Source organism: Emydura macquarii, unplaced genomic scaffold, assembly GCF_026122565.2.
Source record: "Emydura macquarii macquarii isolate MOO-44397 ecotype Brisbane River unplaced genomic scaffold, CSIRO-AGI_Emac_v2 contig_2897, whole genome shotgun sequence".
NCBI classification, from domain to species: domain Eukaryota; kingdom Metazoa; phylum Chordata; order Testudines; family Chelidae; genus Emydura; species Emydura macquarii.
Genome location: NW_027133034.1, coordinates 9,443,707 through 9,469,633, shown reverse-complemented (window position 1 = coordinate 9,469,633; position 25,927 = coordinate 9,443,707). Strand labels below are relative to the sequence as shown.

The 25,927-nt window shown below is 40.8% G+C and overlaps 1 protein-coding gene across 1 annotated transcript in view; it reads left to right on the top strand.

Moving 5' to 3' along the window:
* Window positions 1-4,879: 4,879 nt before the first annotated feature.
* Window positions 4,880-25,927, top strand: part of FRMD3 (FERM domain containing 3) — a 211,816-nt gene continuing 190,768 nt past the window's right edge. Inside the window, exons 1-2 of the mRNA XM_067569315.1 lie at window positions 4,880-4,904; window positions 9,317-10,392. Coding sequence (XP_067425416.1) covers window positions 10,243-10,392 — 150 coding nt within the window. The 5' untranslated portion in view covers window positions 4,880-4,904; window positions 9,317-10,242. The remainder of the gene's footprint in view (window positions 4,905-9,316; window positions 10,393-25,927) is intronic.

The following is a 25,927-nucleotide window of genomic DNA, read 5'->3' as shown; positions in this document are numbered from 1 at the left end:
CTTTGTCTCCTGGTTCTCAGATGGAAATGTTTTTCCAGAGGGGGATTGAAAGTATAAAAAGGAGGGACAAACATTCCAATCCTCTTTCTCCCTGTCTATCTCTGGCATCACTCCTAAGAAGATAAAGGAAAACAGCCATTGGACTCTGGAAGTCTTTGGTCAGTAACCTTGCTGGAAGCATGTGGTGAGAAATTTTTCTTGAATCTAATGTAGTTTAAGTTAGACACTAGTAAGCATTTTATCTTTATTTTTCTTGTAACCATCTCTGACTTTTATGCCCCATTACTTGTACTCACTTAAAATCTTGTACTCACTTAAACTATATTTGTAGTTAAAAACTTGTTTTATTGTTTTATCTCATCCAGTGTGTTTAAGTGTCTGGGATACTCCATTTTAGATAATAAAATGGCATATTATGACCTGAAAGGAATAATGGACTTAATATATTTGTACTGTCCAGGAGAGGGCTGGGCAACACGGGACATACATTTCTGGGGAAGATCCAGGACTGGAGGCGTGTTGGGGTCATGCTGCAGTATAACCAAGGCTGGTGAGATCTAGGGTGTAGCTGGGAGGCTTCAGTTACGCACAGACACTCAGCGTGTGGCTTGCAGGCTGGAAGGCTGTTTGTGAATGGCTAAGGTGGGAGCTACTGCAGCAAGGCATTGTAAGGCATCCAAGGTTGCAGGGAGGGGGTAACACAGCTCCCCAGTAGTCTGGATTGTACCTTAGTATGTCATAGCCTCCTGCTGCTAAAAGGGTGGAGAGACAATATTATGTCACTTCACAGGGATTTGAGCACTTCTATAACCACCCTCCTCCAGACTCCCTGATAGTTGCTGCTGCTATTGCAAAAGGGAGACAGGAACCCCAAGCCTCTACCATGAAAGGAAAAGAAGCAAAAAAGCTAAACTTGTTTGTCAGGAAACTTTATTCCAGAGGAGATTTACAGCTTAGGATCATGAACCAGCAGGTTCTGCTGGGTTGATACAATTTCAACCTGTGGGATAATATCCTGAAATTCAAAGACAAGCTTCCTGATGAGGCAAAGCACAAATTCACTGCTATTGTGGAGGAGGGTAAATTAGTTGCCAAAACAGCACTGTAAGTCAGCCTGGATGCAGTGGACTCTGTGGCTCACACTATGGTTTCTGCCATCACTATCTGGCGTTCATCTTGGCTGCAGTCATCACTTCCCCTGGAGGTGTAACAAACCATTCAAGACCTCCCACTTGAAGGCCCCTTGCTCTTTTTTCCAATAATATAGATGAGCAGGTTCATAGTCTTATGAGTAACGCTTGAATCCTTAAGTCTCTGGGGATTTGTACACCTGCAGCAACAAGAAAGCTGTTCTGCCCACAGCAGTCCCAACCGTTTCAGCCCTTCTTGCTGCGTTCCCAAAAAGAGGAGCAGGGGTTATAAGCTGTGTCTTCCTCCTCCCACCTCCTGTGCAGCTGCCATTTCTTTTACGCAAACTGCATCCTCCAAACAAACCATTTTGACCTGTTGGTCTAGAGCAGTCTACCGCTTACCAGAGTACCATCTGTGGGCCACCCCAACTTTTGCCAATCACCTGTCCCACTTCCTAAGTGCTTGGACCTGCATCACCATGGATCAGTGGGTCTTAAGCACAGTGGAACTGTTATACACCCTTCAATTTTATTTCTTTCCCTCTTTCTCTCCTTTCCCCATCCCTCTTCAGGGACCACTCTCATGAGAGCATGCTACTTCAGGAGGGCCAGTGTTTCCTCTTTGTGGGGGTCATACAGGAAGTTCCCATGTTATTCAGAGGGAAGGGATTTTATTTCTGTTTATTTCCTGATCCCAAAGGCAAAGGGGTGGGGGTGCTCAGCCCTTATTTTAGATCCAAGTTAGCTAAACAAGTTCCTAAAGAAAACAAAACATCTGAGGGTTACTATATTGTCTATTATCCCTTCCTCAGATCCTGGAGACTGTTATGCTGCTCTCGATTTAAAGGATGCTTATTTTCATGTGACAATTCACCAGGGCCAGATAAAGTTTCTCAGATTCATAGTCAAGAGATCCCACTACTAATTTGCCATACTGCCTTTTAGCTTGTCAGCAGCCCCTCGTGTACTCCTGGAATGCATGGCTGTTGTAGTGGCATTCCTGCAAAGATCAGGAGTCCCTTTGTTCCCTTACCTGCATGACTGGCTAGTGAGAGGCTGGTCTAGGTCTCAGCTACTCTCCAGCATAGCCTCTATTCAGTCCACTTTTGATACATGGGGACTTATAATCAATACCGAGAAATTTATCACAATGCCCATGCAAAGAAAAGAATTAATTGGGGCAGTCGGGGACTCTACAAAAGACCAGGGCTTTCCTGCTGGAGATGAGGTTCCAAACAAGCGGGTCATTGCTCCAGATCTAAAGGCACAGTCACTATGGCTTGGAATTGCCTCAAACTTCTAGGGCACATGGCAATATGCACTTACATCATGCAGCATGCCAGGCTACACCTCAGAGAAGTAAGGGTTGGCTAGCCTTAGTGTACTCACCAGCCTGTTGTCATATGCACATGGCAGTTCAGATACCTGCTTAGGTCTTGTCCTCCTTGGACTGGTGAGTAGAACATGCAAATGTTTGTGAGGGAGTCCCCTTTGCCCCTCTCCAATAGTCACTCAGTCTTGTCACATATGCATCGCATTGAGATTGGGGAGCTCACTTTGAGCCGCTAGCAACTTGTGCTATTACACCTGTCTATGACAGTGACTTTCATGGTTGCTGTTACCTTGGCCAGTAGAGTAGGAGAGCTGCGAGCCTTAGTATCAGAGCCTCGCTATATAATTTTTTTTAGGGACAAGATTTTCCTTCAACCTCGCAAAAATTTCTCGTCTAAAGTGGCAGATTTCACATTAATCAAGCAATTTATTTACGAACTTTCTTTCCAAAACCTCATTTGAGTAAGAAGGAAGAAAAGCTCCATAGTCTAGCTTGTTAGAAGAGCTTTGGCTTTTTACCTAGATTAGACTAGGCCTTTCAGATCTTAATCTCAGCTCTTTGTCATGGTTTCAGACACAATAAAGGGCAACCAATACCACCCAGAGGTTCTCTTCTTGGATTTCCGGCTGTGTTTGTTTATGTTACCGACTGACTGATATTGCACTTCGAAATGAAACGGTGGCCCACTCAGCCAGGTCACAGGCAACTTCTGCAACCTTTCTGGCTTGTGTAAGCATTCTGGATATTTGTTGAGGGGGTAACCTGGTCATCACTCCATACATTTGCATCTCACTATGCCATCTCTCATCAGTCTAGAGACAATGCCAGATTTGGATGGTGATTTTACAATCCATGTTCAAGTAGACTCCAAGCCCACCTCCAGTTCAGATCACATGTGAGTCACCTACCGTGGAATGGACATGTGCAATTATTCAAAAAAGAAAAAATGGTTACCTACCTTTTAGTAACTGTTGCTCTTCAAGATGTGTTTCACATGTCTATTCTATGACTTGCCCTCCTTCCCTCTCTAGTGGAGTCTTTCCAGTAGGAAGGAACTGAGTTGGGTCAGAGGCAGCATGGCTCTTTATACCAGAGGGTACTCATGCTGTCCCAGCAGGTGCTGCTGAGGGAAAAATCTCTGAGAACTGTCTACCAGGAGTGCACACACTTACAGTGGAAGGTACATGTGCAACACATCTCAACGAACAAGTTATGGAATGGTAAGTAACCATTTTGTCTGAAAAAGTCTTCTTAGTAAGCAAACACATGAAGGAAGAGCAAGATGGATCTCAACAAGGATCTCTACTCAGCAGCCAGGCTTATTTTCCCAGGATCTTATCCTGCAGTTGTTCTATATGCAAAACTCACAATAGTAGGTGTGGTCCTATAGTCCTCACAAAGATAAAACTCTCAGTGAATTTTTGGACCCAGAGGGCCTGATTCTCAGATGTGCCAACGGAGTATTTGGTGAACTGAGGATGGGAGCTCCGAAGGCTTCCTTTACACCCTCTCTGACCCTGGGACTGGTTCTGGACTAGCATAGTCATCAGCATACATTAGAGCAACCCCCAGGTTGCTCTAAACTATGCTGGCTGCCAACAGCCTTCAGATGCCATTCCAGGGACTGACGATCATATGGATACCTCTCCTATGGTTCTTTTCCCTTGGCCATGCCCCATGCACTGGAGGACAGCAGAGTGATGTAGGAACCTCTATGACAGCTCTACCCCACTGGAGGATTCCCCCATGCATAGGGAATCCTCCCCCTGATGGATCTGCTAGGCTTAGGGCAGCTTTGTGCCAGGAGACCAAATTAAAGCTGCTCTAATAGATGTGAGATTCAGATTTGATATCTTTATTTTGTTACCTTATCCAATTTTTCTTGGTATAGCATATTCTTTGAGGGCACAATGTATGTGAAATCCAAACCAAAAACTGAAACATGAGCTGTGAGACACCTGTTGTCTTTATGCTTTTCCTTCTCCCAGCCCACTATTCACAAAAACAGGAATGACAACATCACATTGTTTCTTGCTGATGACATAAAGCATAATTTCTATCTGACCTGGAAGTTTAAGGACTGAAAATAAGTTATGTAACTGAATCCCACTAAAGATGAAAATTAGTGCATACCCCAGAGTGATCTATAACAAACTTGACAAACTAACATATATGAATGTGTGGAAGATTATACTGCTCTATTTATACAGTTAAATAAACTCAATTCTAAATATAAAAGCTACTTACTTATTTTTCATTTTTCAGCAACAGTAAAGGAAGATACTGTATTGTGCTAATATGAAGACTAGTTGATCAAGTACTGAGAGAGTGAAGATACATAAGGAATAAACATTAATCCTACTGCCAGAATATTAGCTTTCCTGGACACTGAAAAACATCTTCTAAGCTTTATGGGCCAGATTCTTCTGTATTGCACTAGTGTAAGTCCAAAGTAACTGTATAGATATCAACATAGTTATCTGTCCAAATGTGATTAGCATAAGAAATCCAAGTTTGTATCAGCCTAGAACAGTTCCACCATGTGGCCTGAACAAAGTAAACACATTTGTATAAGAATCCTTATAAGTGATTGCCACCAGTAGTTGTACAAAATAAAAACCTTTATTAGAGTTCCTGATCATGCAACATAATTTCCTATTTCTCACTGTGCTGGCATAAAAAGACAATACCATCTTTAATAGAATAAATTGAAACATGAGAACAGTATCTGAATAATGACAGAGGGCCTGATTTTGATCTTTGGTATATCTGTGTAAAGTGACTCTGAAGTCAGTGGTGTCAGTCTTGAGCCTTGCTCTGATCTTTTTGTGCTGTTCTTGTCAGGCAAAGGGGCTGGTGAGCATTTAGATCACTCCACTTGGGGATTCCCCTGGTATGGCCAGTGTCATCAGCCACCCCCCCTCTGCAGCTGCCAGTATAAGGGCTCTGAGGGACAGGAGACATGCTTAGTGTGTGCTGTGCTCTGGCAACTAGCGGCTGGCCCTTTTGGGGTGCCACAGCCGGTTGTGTAATTTAGAGCAACCTCTGGGCTACTCTAAAAACATAGCAGGGGCTAAACCAGGTCCCAAGCTCAGGAAGCTGCAACCTAATGCCTTGCCCACAGTTGCATCCAGCAGATACTGGGTTCTACTGGGGTAAAACCAATATACGTGACAAAAGCATCAGCCTCAAAGATGTTACTTTTTCATTTTAAAAGCCTCATGCCTTGACCTGCAATACAGGTTCTACAACAGATTTGTTATTTAGTCTTCTCATCTTTTGTTTTCCTCCTAACAGCCATGCCCTAGAACTTATGCAATGACATATTTCAACATTACTTAGTATAATAATAGTTTACATTGATATAGCACCACTCATTCTGAAGGCTTTGTGACAGAGGCTTGGAACCAGTAACTGAGCCAGCACTCTGATCAGTTAAACACCAATTCATTTCCCCTCCTTTCCCCAGACCTAACTCTGCCCAATTAGTGTATTAGAATGGATTGGTAAGGACTGAAAAGCTGATTCGCCCATTAATGCAGAGGGTAAGAACAAGGCACAGGAAAAATATGCTAAAGGAGAGCCAGGCTAGTGGAACCAGAACCAAAAAGGATCTTGGGGTGGAGAGATCTCTTACCTTTCCTTGATAGAGGTCTGATGCTATAAATGATGTGATGTATGGTGGAAATAGCAATGTAAATAAACTACATAAACAATTTAAAGTCTTTGAACAGTCTAGGTAGACAGAGTAGAAGATGGGGCAGGGCTTTGCCCTGCCACAGGCTCTCAAAGCCTTAGTAAAATGTAGCTACCTCTGTGATGGAGAGCAGCAACAGGGTGGAGAGATTTATGTTTTAAAATGTTGGACCTGAAAGTAACACCTAAGATTACTATTATTGAAAAGTTAGCAAAAATATTTATTTTTAAAGTCTGCTTTCTTGTGGCATTTGACAGCATTTTGTGATTGGTCACATCCTATTTTCCCTGCCTAGTCAGACCCTGATTCTGCAAACATTTATGCACGTGCTTAACTTTGATTCCAGTTAGGTTACTGACATGCATAAAGTTCAGCAAGAGACAAACTGACTGCCAAAGGCCCTGATCCTGCAAACAGCTATGTATGTACTTAAAAGATGCCAGATCTGGGGTAAGGAAGGAATTTCACATACGTCACACTGGCAGGAATCTTGGGGATTTTTGCCTTCCTCTGCGGTATGGAGTGTGGATTGCATTAGGATCATCTGGTCATATCACACTGAAACAATTTTCTGCCTGGCAGGGACATCATGGACTGGTAGCACCTCGGTCTCTTTTATTGTCTGCCTGTGGCTCACAACAGTTTAGCTTTTCTGAGAACTGAAATAGTTTGGTCTAACTAAAATCATTTGGCTCAGCATAGAGTATCCGGGTGACATGTAATGGCCTGTAATAATAGGAGGTCAGACTAGATGATATAATAGTGCAAGAAAAACCCTTATTAATTATTTTTAAATTAATTTTAAAAAATTATCAGAAGATACCATTTGAATGGGGCATACAATTGAAATTCAAAACTGATTATATATTTATAATGTATTAAATAAAAAAAATTCAAGTTGATAGTAACTCTTTAATTAAATAGCCTGGATACAGATCAGACATTGTTAAGGCTTGCAAGCTTAAATTGCCCCTTATATATTCTTTAAAGTCTCCTGCCACAAAAATAGCTGTCAACTACAAATTGTTGGTTGCATGAGTGTTAAAAGCCCAGCTTCTGTGTTTGGCAACAAAAAGGAGCAGAAATAAGAAACCCAGTAACAACATTAGATCAACAAATAGGTAAAATGTATCCTTATGCTAATGTAGGTCTTGATCCTGTATACTCTAATGCACATCTGTAACTTTACTGTAAGTAGTTCCATAGACTTCAATGGGACTACTCAAGTGAGTAAAAATACACATGTGCATAAGTGTTCGCAAGATCAGGACCTTAGTATGAGAGAAACTCGTATTTGGTAAATCGGGTCTTTCAGGAATTACCCAAACCTTCAACCTAGGCCTTTTTCAATATAATTTCACCTCAGTGGGGCTCTGCAGAAACTCTGAAATAACCAGATAGGTAATTCTTTTCTTCACAGCTCTCTCTGTGGGTACGTCTACACTGCAGCAGATAGTGTGCTTCCCAGCTTGGGTAGGCAGACACGTTATCTCTGCTTGAGCTGGCATGCTAAAAATAGCATGGGCAGCGACTTGGGCTAGCCTCCTGAGTGTGTACCTAGGGGGTCTGAATGGATTTGTACTTCAAAGCTCACGTCTTCTTCTTCCCCATGCTTCAGACATCTCCACTCTTTTACTGCAGGGTTTATTTTGGTCTACTGTATTGGTCACGGATTCCTTTCCCAGATCATAGAAATGTAGAGCTGAAAGGGACCTCAAGAAGTCATCATGTTCAGTCCCCTAAAGCAAGACCAGATAAACATAGATCATCCTGTTTGTCCAACCTGATCTTAAAAACCTCCAAAGCTAGGGATTCCACAGCCTCCCTTGGAAGCCTGTTCTAGATGTTAACCACCTTTACAATAAGTTTTCTCAAGACTAAAAAAGGCTGTTTTTTTAACCTTTCTTCATAGGCTATGTTTTCTAAACCCTTTATCATTTTTGTCACTCTCCTCTGGACTCTCTCCAGTTTGTCCATATCTTTCCAAAAGTGTGGTGCCCAGAATTGGACACAGTACTCCAGCTGAGGCCTCACCAGTATCAAGTAGAGTGGAACAATTACCTTCCTAGTCTTACATACAATTCTGTTAACACATCCCAGAATATTAGCTTTTTTCACAACTGCATAACACTGTTGACTCATATTCAATTTGTGCTCCACTATAACCTCCCCCGCCCGATCTTTTTAGCAGTACTACCACCTAGCCAGTAATTCCCCGTTTTGTAGTTGTGCATTTGTGTTTTCCTTCCTAAGTGAAGTACTTTGCATTTTGTCTTTGTTGAATTTAATCTTGTTGATTTCAATCCAATTCTCCAATTTGTCAATGTTATTTTGAATTCTAATCCTGTCTTCGAAGGTGCTTGCAATCCCTCCCATCTTGATGTCATCTGCAGATTTTATAAGCATACTCTCCACTCCATTAGCCAAATAATTAATTAAAATATTGAATAGAGCCTGACCAGGACTGACTCCTGTAGGACCCCACTAGATATGCCCTACTAGTTTGACAGTGAACTATTGATAACTACTCTTTTTTGAGTATGGTCTTTCAACCAATTTTACACCTACTTTACAGTAATTTAATCTAGATCACATCCCCCTAGTTTGTTTATGAGAATGCATTTTGTACTGTGTAAAAATCCTTACCAAGGCCGCTACTGTGCCTGTCTTAGTGCTCATACTACATGCCACAGTCTTTGTAGCTCTGTGGCACTCTGAGTTGCAGCATCCAAGACAATAGCTTCATTATGATCTGATGTTTTTCATTTTCTCTCCTATAGAATCATAGAAAGGTAGGGGACCAGCTAATGGGATTAGAACATATCATGTATAATGGAGTAGTTCTCTCTGGAGTCATGTGGCTCCAAGAGGCAAGTACTTAAATAGGATATAGTGATAGCAAATTGTAAATATAGTTTTGTATAGCTTTTCATTGTCTTACTCCATCCATATCCACCACAACTAGTTATTTTGTTCTAAAAAGGGCCCAACTCCTGGAAACACAAAACTGAGTTACACACATGTAGGAGTGCTTCGAGTGGGGCTTTGTATTCTAAACTGCTTAGGTCAAGGAACTTCTGTTTTTATTTGCCACATAACTAAAATAAACAGAGCATTTGCTCTTTAAAAAGCACTTTCATTCTTTTCCGTTCACAGGTTGAAAATGCTGCCTTTTCCAAATCTGCAGCAGTGACCCTCTGCTCCTGGAGGTGCTTTGGGAGTCAACAGCAGCACCAGGAACCACAGTTGCCAAGATTCACACCCGCCACTGGCAATGCAAGACATTTTGGGGAACATGCAAAGGCCAGGCAGGGGCATTGGAACAATTTGTACAGGGGGCGTGCTAAGAGCCATTGAGCCAGGGGTGCAGTAGCACCTCCCAGTTCCAGCACCTGTGAGGCCAGGCCTAAACCTGCCAGCCCTTAGTTCAATCCCACCTGTGCCCCGGCAGAAACCGAGTGCACCACTGGGGTGAGAAAATGGGAGGAAGCAAGGTGGGCAGGGAAGAGAACGAGAGAAGAAATGGAGGGAGGAGAAGAGAAAATGAGGCGGGTGCGGGTGGAGGGAGGGAGAGCGAGAATGTGAGAGGGAAAGGGGAGGAAGGAGAGAGAGAAAGAAAAGAGGGGGCCAGGGAGCGCAGAGGTGAGCCCGAGAAAGAGAGGGCGGGGCAACGACGGGCTGAGGCTGAGAGGCAGGGAGGGGTGGAGGAGGAGGAGGGATGCTGCTGCTGAGCCTGGGCTGGAGAGAGACGAGCAGAGCCTGACGCAGCAGCAGTAGCGGTGCGAGTCCCAGCCGCTGGCGCAGACCCCGGGCTCTTCGCGCGCCGGCTGGGCTGGGCTCGTGGCTGAGGCGCGCGGCCCCCGGCGGTCGCGGTGAGCGGGACAGGCAGCGGGGAAGAGCCCGGGCTCGGGCGGCGGCGCAGGCAGCAGCATGGTGTCCGCCCCGCGGCAGGAGCCGCCGCCTCGGGGCTGAGTGAGCGGACGGCGCCGCCGAAGCCTGCCCGAGCTCCACTGCGCGGCCCGGGCTGGGCGGCTCCAGGTGCCCGGGCGGCTGGGCTCGCTCCCCCGCAGGGGCGGTGGTGCATGTTCGCCCCCTGCGAGTGTATGAGGCGAGGCGGCGGGAGGACCATGAAAATGATCCGGTTCCGGAGCTCGAGCATCAGGTCCCTGAGCCAGGAGATGAAATGCACCATCCGGCTGCTGGACGACTCCGAGGTCTCCTGCCATATCCAGGTGCGTGCCTGGGGCGGGGGCCGGGGTTTGCCCGGAGATGGGAGCCCCGGGCTGTAAAACCCGACACTCCAACCCACTGGCCATTCAGGTCCCTCTGCAGGATCAGCCACGCCAGGTCTGCCCCCCTTGAATATCCTCTCCCCCCCAGTTATCCTGTACGCTGCCTGTCCCCTCTGTCGTTTGAGCCCGGGTGCTCTTCGGCACATAATCGTGCACTGACATTTAAACCGTGTGTGTGTATCTTCCATGATCCGATTCCTTTCTCTGACACACGCTTTGCCTGGTGCCGTCACTACGGTTGTATTGAGAAGTTGTACATGAGGAGTGAGTGCATCTAGAGAAGCAGGCAGGGAAAGCAAAGGCCAGATAAACAGAGTGGTTTAGGGGTGATTGGGGGGAAACTGCCAGAAGAAAAATGGTTAGAGAATCTGTGTGAAAGGGCAGTGCTGTACTGCAAATGAACAAACTTCACTGGAATAAGTAACAGAAATGCTGGCTGTAGTACTAGTTCTGTTGTAACTCCATTGACTTAGCAGGAGTGATGCCAGGGACAAATCTGGTCCATTGTGTCTAAATATCTGTTTGTTTATCTCCATGACACTGGAAAATATTTAGTTATTTCCTTGTAAAACATTGTAATGGAAAAAAGAAACAGAGTATAACAAGGCTTACAGTTGTTACTGCAATGCTAAATCTGTCTGAGAGCAATTAGCTATTGATTATGATTGTAAATTGCATTTCTGTTTTCTGGTAGTGGTGGATTCTGGTGTTTCTCTTACGTTGTCTCCTTCCTCACGCTGAAAAAATATGTGAGTTTTTTGGCGGTAACAAAATCCATGAAGTTGGTGTGTGTGTGTGTGTGTGTGTGTGTTTTGTTGTGTTGTATGTTGCAGGCTTTTTCAGCAGCAGACCTCACCCTGCTGTTGGGAACAGCTGAGCTGCTGCCCTGTTGCACAGAAAACAGCAGGAAAAAACTATTCTCTGGTACTCCTGATTGATGTAGGTAGTTTGGGCACAACCAGCCCTCCTTTCACCGCAAAGAGCCTACTTATCTTTAGGCTCTACACTGTTTGTTAGTGGCAAAGTGGCAGACAATGTCTGGGGGTTCCCTTTCCACCAATCCTTTATTTTCCCTGTCTCAGACCAGAGCACCTTCTACTATGTGAATGAGCAGATAGAGCGCCCCCTGGCAGCCTTGCTTCTCCTCCTGCTGCATACAATGAATGAAATATATCCAGGCTGTGTTTTATAGAGTGGGTACACTAATTTGCACCTGAAATACGCTGCGGACTGACACACTGTGCTTTTTTTATTCAACTTTGTCCTGGCAAAGTGAGCAATAACCATGTTAGAATTTATTAACAACCCCTCACCCTCATTTATTTTGAAGTGCCAGGAATCTGGTTCTGTTCAATAGTCTCCTAAAGTAATCTTGATTTCCTATTGAGGGTGATATGAGAAGCTTCATGATTATAAGGCTTGTTGGATCTGTTGGACAAAAAATGTTGTTTGTATAAAGAAAAGGGGTAAAAAAAATTCCTAGTACCTAAAGTTTCCTAGGATAGAAGAAGCTCCAGCATAACAGCATTTGACTTGTTCTTCATTGTAAGGGTGTGATGGATGGACCTCATTACCATTGTCAGAAAAACATTGTTTTGAAAGCAGGAGCCAAAAGTGTTGAGAAAGTTCATAGCTTTCAAAGTGAACCATATCTGAAGGAATGAGCTGAACTTTCTTGATATTTTCCCATGATTTAAGGTAGAAAATAGTTCCTAATATGAGGATTTTTAATCTTACTTAACACAGCCAAACAGTTAAAATCGGGGTGATTTTATTGTGCTCTCCTTTCCTTATTCTTACCAGCCCGAAAAAAGACAGACCTATTTGAGGCAACCGAACAATGTAAAGGAGTCTGTGAAATTTCTAATCGAGCAGAGTTTATCTGCATGTGATAATATTTTTGACAGACAGGTTTGCGTGAAATCGGAAGATTCCTAAGAAATAAAACCCAAACTCTGATGTGTTCCTCTGATGTGAAGAATGCAGAGAATTCTGTAAGGCCAAATTCTTCCCTGTGTAACCGTACTGACTTAATTGAAGTTACACGAGGGATGAATTTAGCCTTTCATGTCAGAAGACAGCATTTCCTTTGCTTTAGGAGTCCATAGTTGTCCATGGGCCTGATTTCCAGAGATACTGAGCACCCAGAACTTGAATTGTAGTCAGTGGGATTTGTGAGTGCACAGCACTTCTGAAAATCAGGTCCAGTGAATCTGCAACTTTTTTTTTTTTTTTTTTTTTTTTGCTTGAGCTAAATTCTGTTCTGATTTACTTCCTGTGCAGCTACATTGACTGTCACGTAATTAGATTGTTCAGGTGCGGATCAGTGTAGAATTTGATCCCTGGTCTTGTAAAATGCCTAGAAGTAGCAGGAAATGATTGACATCATATATTTACAGTACTATAATTCTTTGGTAACTGAACAGTGTAGTTATGAGATAATATATTTAATGAGTGCGTAAACCTGAATGTCCTTCAGAATGGTACTTGTGTGAGCTTAATTTTGCAAAAAGCTGAATATCTCTGACATTAGTGGAAAAATGAGTTTCTCTATATAACAAAGAACTTGGGTTGAGATATTTACTGCTGTAAATCAGACTGTTCCATAGACCTACTGTTACACCAGGTGAGACTTTGGCTTTCAATGCCCTGGAAGGCCGAACAAGATGCAGTAATCTAGGGATTCTACAGAGAGAGTGCCAGGTGATTAGCTTATTATGGTTATGGAACTAGTTTGATTATGCTGTAAATACATTGGTTAGGCCTTTGTGTTATTAAAAATGATATGTAGAAAAACAGCAACATTTTAAAAAAAGTGGTTTTAGCTCTCATAGTTGTAAAGATAACACTGAAAGCTTAAATCCATTATAAATGATGTAGTACTGTCTTCCTGAGTCTGCAGGCACCCTAAAACAATAGAACTAAGAGATGTGAACGTCTTCATTTTTCTCTATGAGTTGTGGAGTCTGAAACCTAAGGATGATCGTGTAAATGTCAATGTTGTTTGTTATGTTCACTGCTGAACATTTTAGCAGAAAAATCCAGCTAATGTATATGTTATGCAATCCCAAACTACCTTCCATTCTTTCTCGTTTGCCAAAAGCCCAAACTGCCTCCTGCTTAGCTGGCAAAGCTTCCACCTTCCCCCCAATAAACTTATACAGTGCACTTATACTTTGTTAGTGCAAAATCTTTAGTGTATCAAAAAGTGAATATGCACAGACAATATAAAATAACTTCAATTATTATAATATAGCTACTGTACTGATGGTATTTATTTTAATATTTAATTTAAAATATCTCTGTTTTAAATTTAAATGAATCTGCTGCACAATTTCCAGTTGCCAAAAATCCAGGGACTTTACCGTGAAACATACAGGACCTTGCTTAAAACACATTTCCTTTGTTAGGCCTTTCTTAGCTTAACTCCGTTATTGAACATGCTGAAATGAAAGTCACATTCTTTCACACACATGAACAAAATCCAAGCTTCACCACAAGAGGTGTCCGTCTTCAACCTCTGCATCATATGTGTGTGGACTTAATTGACTGGACAAAATTCTTCAGGGACCTACATAATCCTCTAAATTAATCTTTAGATGCAAGATGAATAGAAAGTAAAATAAGCTGATATGTCCTGATAGGGCATTCAGTGGATATGCAGAACAGGTGCAACTCCACTTGCTTGTAAAATGCAAAATATGTGTTTGTAGCAGGAGAACAGAATGTAGTTTGCCAAAAAGAGGGCATGTAAAAAGGAAAGTCCCAGTAGACATCCTCATACTTCCACACAGCTCCTGCATGCCTTCCCAGAATCACAGAAAAATTGCTGTTTGGAGAAAAAAATGTTGCAGGTTAGCTAAGTTATCCAACCACGGCATATTCATAGGGAAGAGAGCAGCCCATGTCGTGTGCTGTGGGGTAACAGCAATAATGCCAGAGTTGTGTCAGCTGGAAAATACTGGACAGCAATGTTTTGATCATTAACAATAGCAGAGTCTAATTCCTCAAGTAGGGAGAATTGCCACCTGAGCACTGCAGGCAGTATGGATGTAGTAAAAAATAGAGAGAGGCCCAGGTTCTGTCTGAGTTTTTTTTGGACAGAGAGATGGGTGAGAAATGCAGCTAGGTGTAGTGTGTAACGTAACTTTTACACTGCCAAATCCATTTGAATATATACTTTTGACCCCAGCTACCTTACAGGTGTGGAGTTATTTTAGAGTTCACAATAGGCACTTCAACATAAAGCTAAACAAATATACCTTTTTAAATTTATATACCTGTTTGTAGCTTCATTGCAGAATTTGGCCCAACAAAAGGAGCAACCAGAATTGTACATCCTTCAGCCAAAGGTATATCAAAAGGGCACTTTGGGTTAACTGGATTTTAAAAAATGTGGCCTGATTTTCTTTGTGTACATTTCGTGGGATTCAAGGAAAAATAAAACCAGCATTTACATTTTAGTGTTAAGGTTCTTTCAATAGCACTTCAGTCACTCAAGAGGCTAATAGAAATGATTTTTCTTTGTGAAATATCAAATTATGGAGTGGGATGGGGAGAGACAAATATGAATCATGCATTTGCAGATATTAGCCAACTGGTTATTGGGCTGTAGAACTGTCATGTAGGTCATCAAATAGCTCAGGGCTAGGCTTGTAGGTCAAAGGGCAGAATTCAATATGTTGCTTTCTTTATCTGTGAGCCTTCATGACTGCAGATTAGATAAAGTGATAAGTGACATAGGAAATGGCAATGACATTGCAATGACATTTATTTCCCACATTTTTATTTGATAAATCTTTCTGGGATCTGTATGTTTGGCGGTCTTACAACAGAGCTGGGGTAAAGCTGTAATTGCATAGCTAAAAGGTAGTCAGCTTGGAAAATAACCTAAAGGCACAGTGGTCACTGTCTGTTCCCATTTGCAAAAGACAGTTGACCTGCGTGCCTGAACACAATACTCTAAACCTTTACTGAAATCCCTTTAGGAGGATAGTGGCACAAATAGGATTTAGAACCTTTTGCTCCAATCAGATTCAGAACAGTAAGAGTTTTTGAGGAACTGTGCAACCTAGAAAAGAGTCATGCAGAGTAAACATGGATTCTGTTCTTGTTTTTGCAGATATTATGTGAAAATGTCAAAGTATCCTGGTTAAACTTCTAGTGACACACACACACATATATATGAGAGAGAGGGGGCGGGGGGGGGGGAAGGGGAGGCAGGCAACCGTCAATCGGATCATGGTGTATGTGTAAGAGGTCTAGTCGGGTGCCTGCTAAATCTACTTACGACTGACTAGTCCATAACCTAAATACCTTACTGAGAGGTGAAAGGGTGCTTTATGACTCTCATGTTCTTAGAGACTATGTATTTTAAATACTGGTGGGTCTATTCTTCAATAGTTGTTGTTATGATTATTTATATGGCAGTCTTGCCCAAAGGCCCCACTGTGCTAGGTGCTGTATAAACATATAATAGGAAGAAGTCATTGACTTCAATGGGACTAACTCACATGCTTAAAATTAGGTGTGGATTTATGTGTACCTTGTTGAATTGGAGCCTTAATTATTCCAGTATATCGCTAATCCTGATACATCTGCTAATTCCAGTATCTGATGTTTCTCAAGTAGAGGATGTTGATTATGTTGGACTATCAAGTTGTATAGTTGGGTGTTTTTTTTTTTTTTTAATCTGAACAGATGTCTATCATGAACCATTATGAAATCATTACATTAATTTTCATAGATGACCGAAAGCAGAATTTTAACCCTCATCTCTAGAAAGGCTAGTAAATGTAACATATTTCTAATTTAAGTTACACTGCAATCTGAAAGCCTTTAGCAGCTTCTTGCATTTCTGCCTTTTCAACTCCAGCTGCTTTGACTCTGCTCAGAGACCCCGTAAAGTTGATGTGAAAGAGCACCCCACCTCCAGAGCATAGTCTGTTATTGAGACATTAAAGCGGGTAGTGAACTTTACTTTCATTGTGACTATTTGTAAAAATATTGAATTACCTGGGCAAATTACTTGATCTCTTTATTGTTTAGTCAACTGAGCTGTAAAACTCCAAAAACAAGACCTCTCTCAACAAAAGATGCTGCATTTGAGTTGGGCTTTTCTGAATAGAATTATATATTTATATATATGCTTATAGTTTCATTATATTACCATTTCAGAACTTTAGTGATGATTTGGTTATCATTAAAAACTTCATTTCTTGGTGGATTAGGGTGTCCAGCGGTCAAATAACGGGGGGGGGGGGGAGGGGCGGCGGGGGGGGGAAGTTGTGGGGAAAAAAACCTGTTTTGAGTTAAAAAAGGAAATCAACAAACTTTTTCCTGTGCTTTTGGTTATAATCTGCTGATAGCTCTTACACCTCTTACTGCATGACTAAAAAAAGAACAGGGAAGACCAATCTGAGAAATACTCATTACAATCTGTTGTGAATGCTCTGTCAATTTTACATTGACTTTATATTAAAACTTTCTACATCCCTGTGCAGAAAATATTTCTGACCTGTTTTAGACTCTGAAACTGATAATTTATTTATAAACGGTTTTTCTTTTACCTTTTCTCTTGAGCACACATTTTCACTGCTGTAGTTTAAGTAATTGATTCACATGTTGGTATTTATTTTTTGTCTGTTTTAATGTGACATTCACAGTCTTCTGTATCTTTTCATTAATAACTGTGGACCTGCCTTCTTGAATAAAGTTAATATATTCTGCTGGTCTTTGTGTCTTACAGAAAGATAACAATTAAAAAAAAATTAACCAAAGGGCTTTCTTTAAAATTCCCATCTCTCAGTGAAATGTGAAGAATAGTAGAGTATGCTGAAGCAAGCTTTTGAGATGAAGGACCAATGTCCATTGGGAAATAAACATCGCTTTGAAGACATGTGAGATGTTGGCAGCTTGGAACATAAATAGGAAGGAGAGGGCAACAAGGGAAATGAAGAGAGAGCAAAGAAGCTAAAGATGAAGATGATGAAATGAACCTTAGCTGTGGAAAGGGAAAGGTTAAGGGATTATATAGACAGCAGGCAGGAGATTTAGTGAATTAATAGTTATCCTGTAAGTGATGTCAGAACCATAACCAGCAAGCGCCTTGAGTTGTTTGATGGTGCTGTAACAATTCAGCTATTATGAATGGAGTTAGATGACGTAGGTAGGGGATGCAAATTAGGATGAATTTCATGTCGGATTTTATTGATACATTTAAAGATGTGATGCTACGGCCTGTATTTTCAACTCCATGTGAGTTGGTTGCTGTGCAGTTATTAGTAGTGCACTTGACAGATGTTGCATGTCAAAAACCCCATTGATCAATATGAGACTATGACCGAAGGTATTAAACTAGATTTCTGTTGTTCCTTCATACAATTGAGCAAGCTTACAATGATTTATTTTAAACACTTGTAGATGTATGCTGTGACCTTTTAGGAACTGAATAATCCCATTATAAAAGAACAAAAACCAGCAACTGTTATTAGCTAGGTATGTAAACCAAAAAACAAATATTAGCAGTTCCTATTTATAAAAATCTTGAGTTTGGTTTTGAAGATATTTATTAATATCACACAGCTATATCGTTATTCAATACCAGTTTCTCTCTCTGGTGTGAAATTTAGAAGTAAATGTGCCTGCCTGAATAGGAATTCATCTTTGCTCATGCTGTTAGACTCACATAACCCCTAGGGCCTTTTTTTCCTTTTCCCAAATTGCTCGTCTCATTGAAATAAACTTGTATAGTAAAAAATTTGAATTATCATTGTTATGAGCTGTGTGAAGAAGGAAAAGATAAAAATGCGCCTCTCACTACACAAAATTAGCCAGTTCATAATTACTAGTTAGAGGGGAAGTTGGGAGTAGCTGATACTAATTTAAAATAATAATTATACATATGATAGTATATACTCACGTTTTTATTTTTACCCACCCTCCCTTTGTTGCTTGTCTTCCAAGAACATAAGCTTTTTGAAGTGCAGATGGTGTCATCCTATATGTTTGGACAATGGCTAGCACTTTATGGGTACTGTTGTAAGTCAAATAATTAAAAAAAAATACTCAGAGCCAGTGGAGAAAAACAAAACAAAATAAATAAGACACAGTCCCGCACAACTGAAATTTCCCCAAGCTGCACATAATGGGTTTGATCCTGAATGCTTCCTGGGAGGTGAAGAGCAGCTTCTGCTCCCAATGACTTCTTGCAAAAGACCTGAAGGTGTTCTGTACCTCGTAAGATTGGTCCTTCTGGCAATTTGAGACGCTCAGTTTAGTCTAGATATGATCATCCACTTGGTGTAACTGAGAGATCATTTAACAGAAATAATGCACTCAAGGTTAGAGCCAAAGCAAATCAGCTCTGTGGAAACATCCTATTTAGGTATTTTGTTGTATTCACCTGAATCCAAGCTTTTATATTTTTCTGAAATGATGTTTCCATAACTTACTTGGCCTCCATAAAATGATCTTCCACAAAAAATGGGATTTGAGTCCTTCCTGAGAAGAGGGAATAAGATCTCTGTTAACTTTTCTCTCTACAGACTTGGATTGTCACCATGTGACAGTCTGTACATAGCTGATGGCTCAACCACTCAGGCCAGATAATGAGCGAAGTTGGTATCTAATATATTCTTTTCTAGGGTGATTCCTGCTGGTGCAGTAATATACTTGCACTTTTGTAGAGTTTGATATCTCTGGGGTGTCCTGGTTTATCAAATTAAACACACTGTAGATAAAATTTATCTCCTCATCTTGCCTTCTAAGCCTTTTCTCTCCTCTCTCCTGGTGTAGACAGTTATTGCCATCCTTCCTGTTACCTAGGTTCAGAACCTGGACGTCATCTTGGACTCCTTTCTCTCTTTTCTGTCACATCCAAACTGTCGCCAAATGAACTCTGCTGTTCCTTTTTCTACCACATAGTGAAAATACATCACTTCCTGCTAATCCCTTCAAGTAACAATGCATGTTTGTAGTAAGACTGCATGTCTATGACTTGGTTATTTGCTGTCTTAAATACTACAACCTATTTCTCTCTGGCCTTCTTGTTTCCCATTGCTTCTCTTCAGTCCATCCTGAATCGAGCAGACAAAATCATTTTCCTTTCCCACATCTCAGGCCACATTCTGCTCCTATTCTGACCCATTCTATTAAGTCATGTTTAATATTCTTGTCCTTTCTTTCAAGTCTTTACATAACCCACTTCTCCTACATCCATACTTTTGTTTATTATATCCAGTCTTGCCCCATTCTTTGTCAATGCAAGTCTTGCTGTTCCCTTAGTTTCCTTCTTTGTGGGTTTTAAACTCTATTTTTATTTTGTATAAACATCAGCTAATAATAAAATCTTGGTGTTTGTGTGCTGTTAAACAGCTGTTGCATTCCAACCCTAGAGTTGGCTGCATTTCAGTAGTGGGTGAAATGATCCTTGCATGCATAATTGCTACTGACCTCACAGGGTATTGTGCAGCTTACTTAAGAAAGAGCTATAGATTAAATACACTAGAAGTACAAAGTATTATTTTATTGTTATAAGGAAATCCATATTCTAGTACCATTTACTTTAGAGGAAAAGGGAGACTAGCTAAATCACTGAAAGTAACCCTGGAAACTTCAGATAAAACAGAACACTTAATGGACCTTTTAAAACTCTCTACTTACCCTGCTAACACTGCAATATAACTACACAACAAAAGTGAATGATTCCTGTAGAGGAGTTAATGATCATTTGCATAAAACACATACACCTTCATTTTCCCCTTTGCTTATTTATACATATATTTTAGTGCTGAAAATCTGTTAGCATTGTTCTAAAAGAGACTTAAACTGTTTCAGGCTGGAGAGTAAAATAACTTAATTCCAGCATTGTGCAGTTTATTCAAAATAATCTTCTTAAGCAGTTCGGAATTAATCCTTTTACATAATACTGCTGTTAGCATAATAGACTGTGTTTGTATGTTGTTACACTGGAGCCTCTTAACCAATCAGACTGTAAGAGTAGGAGCAGCATGGTCTGTCTAGTGTTTAAAGCACAACAGGAGGAATCTGTGTTTGACTCCAGTTGTCAACTGTGTCACTAACTTACTATGTGGTTTAGGGCAAATTGCTTAGTCTCACTTCACCTCAGCTTCTCCCTCTGTAAAAAGGGGCAAATAATACCACTTCTTAAAATTTCTTTGAGAGCTTATAATTGAAAGTGCTACATAAGCACAAAGTATTATGTTAATTGTTACCATTTTATTTCTTAACATTTGCTACACTATGCAGGAGTGGGGCTTGAACATCTTTCATAGAACTGTTAAGTTCTGACTTCAGTCTTTATTACTAGTGATGATGAATTAACTAGGACTCTCAGTAGTTTGCAGTATTGGTAATAAGAAATTGTATCCTTTTTCTTGTAAACAAAGTATATTAGATGTGGAAGTCACATAGAAGGAATAAATCTGAAATTCCCAAGCTCGATTAGCGTTGTGTGTGGTGCTATGTAACTGGTAGAAGGAATGTTTTCATTTTGTTTTTTGTACTGCATCTTTAAGTTCAGAACCCTATTCTCTGGCAGCAGGAACAGCTGTGAAGTGGCTGCTGTTTTGCTTGTCACTGCTGATGTAGAATGCTAAAATGAGTCAATATATTTTTCTCTTTGTTGTGGAGACTATATTTGTTCCTTGTTTGTTGATTTCCTTAATTTAAACTAAAAGCAATCTAGTCTAAGAAGCACATGTTTGTCTCTTTGTACATTGGAAAGCATAATACCCCACAACACCATTTTCCCACAACTACTCTTCAGAATAAAATTGCATTTCAAAGGTAAAAAGCAAGTCTCACCTGGAAATTTTTGGACTGCTATTGTGACACCTAAGGTTACTGTGAGAGACTAAAGGAAGAATACATTTTTCCATTTTTCCCCAGCTCATTTATTTGTGTATTTGACAGAATTTTGTACATAGTTTCATGGTTTTCTCTATAAAAAATCTGTCCATATGGGCTTTTCACACACCAGTGTGGGTGCGGGTTGGGGAAGAAATATCGAAACAACAACAAAAAGTAATCAGACACCTCTCCCTCCTGTCCCCCAACAACAACACAAGAAAATGGTAAAACAAAAATGAGCAGGAGAACCTATGGGTGAGGTGTAGTACAACCAATCTAATAATTTTTTTAAATAATTGAAAGTAGTTTCAAATTGATGGTAACTTTTTAGGAAAACTAGTACATATGATTTAGACTGTTAGTAGCATGTGTATATGTACAAAGATGCAGTCCTAATAGTCCTGTACTTGAGGCACTTTTAAATTAAGGAAGTCTAAAATGATGAAAGCTTTATGTGCGTAACACTATTGTTACCCTTGTCAATGGAAAATTTAAGAGTGTAGGTAATATTGTAAACCATTGTAGCTGTTTTGAACTAGTGGAATTACTGACTTCATTGGGACTCCTTATATGCATAAGATATTTACAAAATCCAGGGATTAATTTACCCTTAGACCTGATCATGCAATCTGTTCCATGTGGGTAGACACCTGTGTTTTGTGGAGCCACATTGACTTCAATGGGATCAGTTCACAGGAGCAGGCTGTAGGAGTTTTTCTTTATTGACACCATGTTTTTTATTTTAAAAGCAAGATAACAAGTAAAGGATAGTTATTTTGCTGTAAAGATCCAAATCACAACCAAGGCATTTGCTGTGTTTCTTATGAGGTCATTAGTATGCCCCACCCACCTGTGATTGACCACGCCTGGTTTACCTCACAGTCACGCTAAAGTGCCTTGTCTCCACAATGTTTTTTCAGAGATCACTAACACGAATTAGATATCTCACTGTAAAAGCACGTCTCCTTTGTTAGTGAAGACAGCCTTAGCTTATAAGCATCTCTCATCATGAATCTTGTCGTCATTGTTTGTTTTCTTTCACAGAGCTAAATACACATTTAGCAAACAATTCTAACTGGTGCAGAACTTGCATGGAAATGTGAGGAGACCTTGCTTCTAGTTGTCTCCTTAGGTTTCTCTATGTAATTAATGTAATTGACAATTATGCCTGTTTGTTTAATGAAGTAAATGGCAGCTTCAAATGTTGCTTTTGTACATAGGAAAATGATCAACACTTATGCTTTCTGTCCTGTTTAGTTAAATTGAAAGCATGTATTATAAATATGGCACATTCCTCACTCTCACTGTAATACTTGTATATTTGTTTTATACTGACAGATATTTTGCATCAGAGAATCTTATCCTTCACCCGTTCTTTAGAACCTGGAATAAGACAGTGAGTCAAAGCTGTGGATGAGATCTGAAATTATATAGTACTATTTTGAACATGAGCTACCTCTGGGACTTACGCTGGAAAATGAGCCAATATGTGATATGCCATCAAACATTCTGATGCCAGTTTCTCTTGCTCACTCTGTCTGTGTGAATTTTCTTTAGCTCCATCCTGGAAAATGAATAGAAATAAGAGAGACCATTACAGAGAGTGCTTGATGTGAGTCAGTATGCAGACTCATCCATTAACATAAAGCTAATGAAACAACCAAGTATACTTTAGTCAGTCACTAGAGAAATCTTGTTTTGTTTTGACTGGAGAATCCACGCACGTTGCTAGGATCCTTGAATTCATTTTCCTACGTTGTCTGACACTTTGTACCTCAGAGACAGCTGTGGGAGCTGGGGAGGTTTAAAGGATGGATGTAATCAGTTTAAAGAAAAAATCTTGCCAACTGAGCATTAAAAATAATAATGGCACAACTAAGTGAAATGTGAACAGTAATCTACACAGTCTCAAGACATTCTAGTTCTAGGTTTGGCTGGCTAACCAGAGAAGCATAGAAATCGGAAAAAACCCTAAGATCTTACACATCTTTCATAGTCCTTAAGCTCATTACACGTAAGATGCAGGTTTGTTCCCTTTAGTGTATTTTTCAGGGCCTTACCTACTCCAGATCTAAAATCATCTCTGATGAAACTTAATGTTTTTCTTGGAAGTCTGTGCCACTGTTCAATAGTTCTCACTGTACAAACGCACAGGTATACACGGTTGCTGCCCAGAAGAGCTTATGATCTAATCTGAAAAAAACATTCCCTTGTTGTGTCTAAGAGACAATGTGAGGTGAGGGCAGGAGGGAGGACAAGGGAAATGGTGGTAAGATTGTGTGGCTCTACAGGTTATCTGTGTGCACAATGCAGTGGCTACACATAATCTAATTTAAAAATAAAGAATATCTGCTCTCCTGGCCTGCTGCTCAGCCTAGCTATCCTTTGTTGGTATTTCCTATAGATGTTGCGGCAGAAATGGTCTTTTGTTTAAAAAACATGTTTTACATGTTTGTTTACAAAATGTGTATATTCAGCATAGCTCAGAGCTGCATGCTTTGGTTGAAATAACTGGTTCCCATTATGCATATAAAGGGAGATACGGACATGGCAGGCTTGAGATGGAGGAATCTGAAGAGGGGAATAGCCTTATAGGTTAGTTTGGGGTGGGTTTTCTGTGTGTAAGGGCAATGTAAAAAGCATGAAGATGGTTGTGGGAGGAGCAGACAAACAAAGGGCTTAAGACTGACAGAGCAGGAAGGTGATGTGATTAAAAAAGATGAGTAGATGAATAAGGAGGGACACACTGGTGAAGGGTCCTAAAGGTGAGGACAGGAAGGTTAAACCTGATGCAGTGGAAATGGGAAGTATCAATGGATTCCAAGGTGGGAGTGTGTGTGTGTGTGTGTGTGTGTGCATGTGTGTGTGGGCCATGCATAGAGCAACAGACAAGGAAGATGATTTTAGCAGCTGCATTTTGTATGGGCTGAAGAGGAGCAATGTGGATATCAAAAGGCAAGAGAGGGTAAATGAGACATAACTAAGGGTGTGGAAAAGAGTATTGTGGCGGGGTGGACAGAGAGAAATATAAATGCTATGGAGGAAGAAGAGTCAAGATTTAGACGCAGCCTGTGTGAGGTTGCGAGAGAGATGGTGGTATCAACAAAGATTCCAAGGTTACAGGCCATGTATTCAGTTACAGACATTTGAAGGGTATAGTGGTTATCTTGTACTTCTCTTTAGCTGAGTGGTCCTCAAACTTTTTTGGTCGCGTCTCCTCTCCTCTCACGCCCCCTCCCCTCCCTCAATGCAATCTGTTGCCCGCCTCCCTCCCCAGGAGAGGTAGTCGGGAGCCAGGGCCAGAGCTGCAGCTGGGGCTGGGCTTGGAGTCAGAGCTGTGGCTGTGGTTGGGGGCAGGACTGGGTGTGGGGATGGGGCCAGAGCCGGAGTGGAGCTGTGGGCAGAGTGGGGCTGGGTGGTGCTGCGTGGCCTGGGCCCCACTGGGCCCCCACCCCCAACGCTTCTCTGTGCCCCCCCAGCGGAGGTGTGCACAACAGTTTGGGGACCACTGTTTTAGCTACTGTATCAATCAAAGTATAGTTCTTCTAATATTTCCCAGTCCCATCAGCCACTTAGGATCATCTATTACTGTAACTCGAGTTCCTTCCAGTTTGGTGACACCTTTTTGGTACTGAAAGTTTATCCAAAAATTAAATCAGTATTTTAGGTAGAATCTTGTCAGTGCTGCATATAGAGGAAGGGACTCCTACCTGCTATGGCATGATAATGCTTCTGCACTGATAGCCAAAAACCACAACCGTTTTTTTGTGATGATCCTCCACTGCAGATACATTTGCTTTGCTTTCTATTACTGCTTTTCAGTCTCTCTTAGCATTGCACTTTTCCATTTATTAGATGACAGTGTTAACACCAGGCCTAATGCTGATCCTTGTAACATGACTGTCATCTGATTCAATGCACTGCTGTTTCTTGTTGCCCTTTGTCTTCTGATCTTCAGCCAGTTGATGGTCCTTGTGTTAATACTTGTGCACAAGCCAATTCTGAAATGTTCATTATGTATGATTTTTGGGAGACACTGTATTAAATGCATTTACAAAAGTCTACGTATTTTCCCTTGCATTCCCTTGGTCCACTATTTTGGAGTTTTATCAAAAAGAGTGATCAAGTGGTTTTTTGTTTTTTTAAATAAACCTATGCTAATCATTATTTAAGTTATGCTTCTGCTATTTTCTTGTTTGTAAGGTTTTTTTTTTTACTTAAGGCAAAATTAGAATAAAATTTTAACATGCTACACCATATATTACTCAAGATCAGGTTAGTATTAAAAGAATCTGGCTAAAGATGCTGGCTGGCTGGCTGGATATGCTAAGAAGGGTCACAAAATTTCAAAATACCTAGCCTCTTTTTGGCACTTCTCCTATGAAAGACTTTTAATTACAGAGACAGTCAATATTTTACTATCTCTCTCTTCCATTTTTCCAGTAATGTGCAATACAAAGTCTTGCTGCTAACAGTAAAAAAGAAACACATTTTTCGTTCTGTTTAAAATGTAGATTCTTTACTGGAGCATTAAGTAAGCAGTCAGAGGATCTCTAGGATGCCAGCATTTTGGCATAAGATGAATCTTTTTAATAATTTCCTC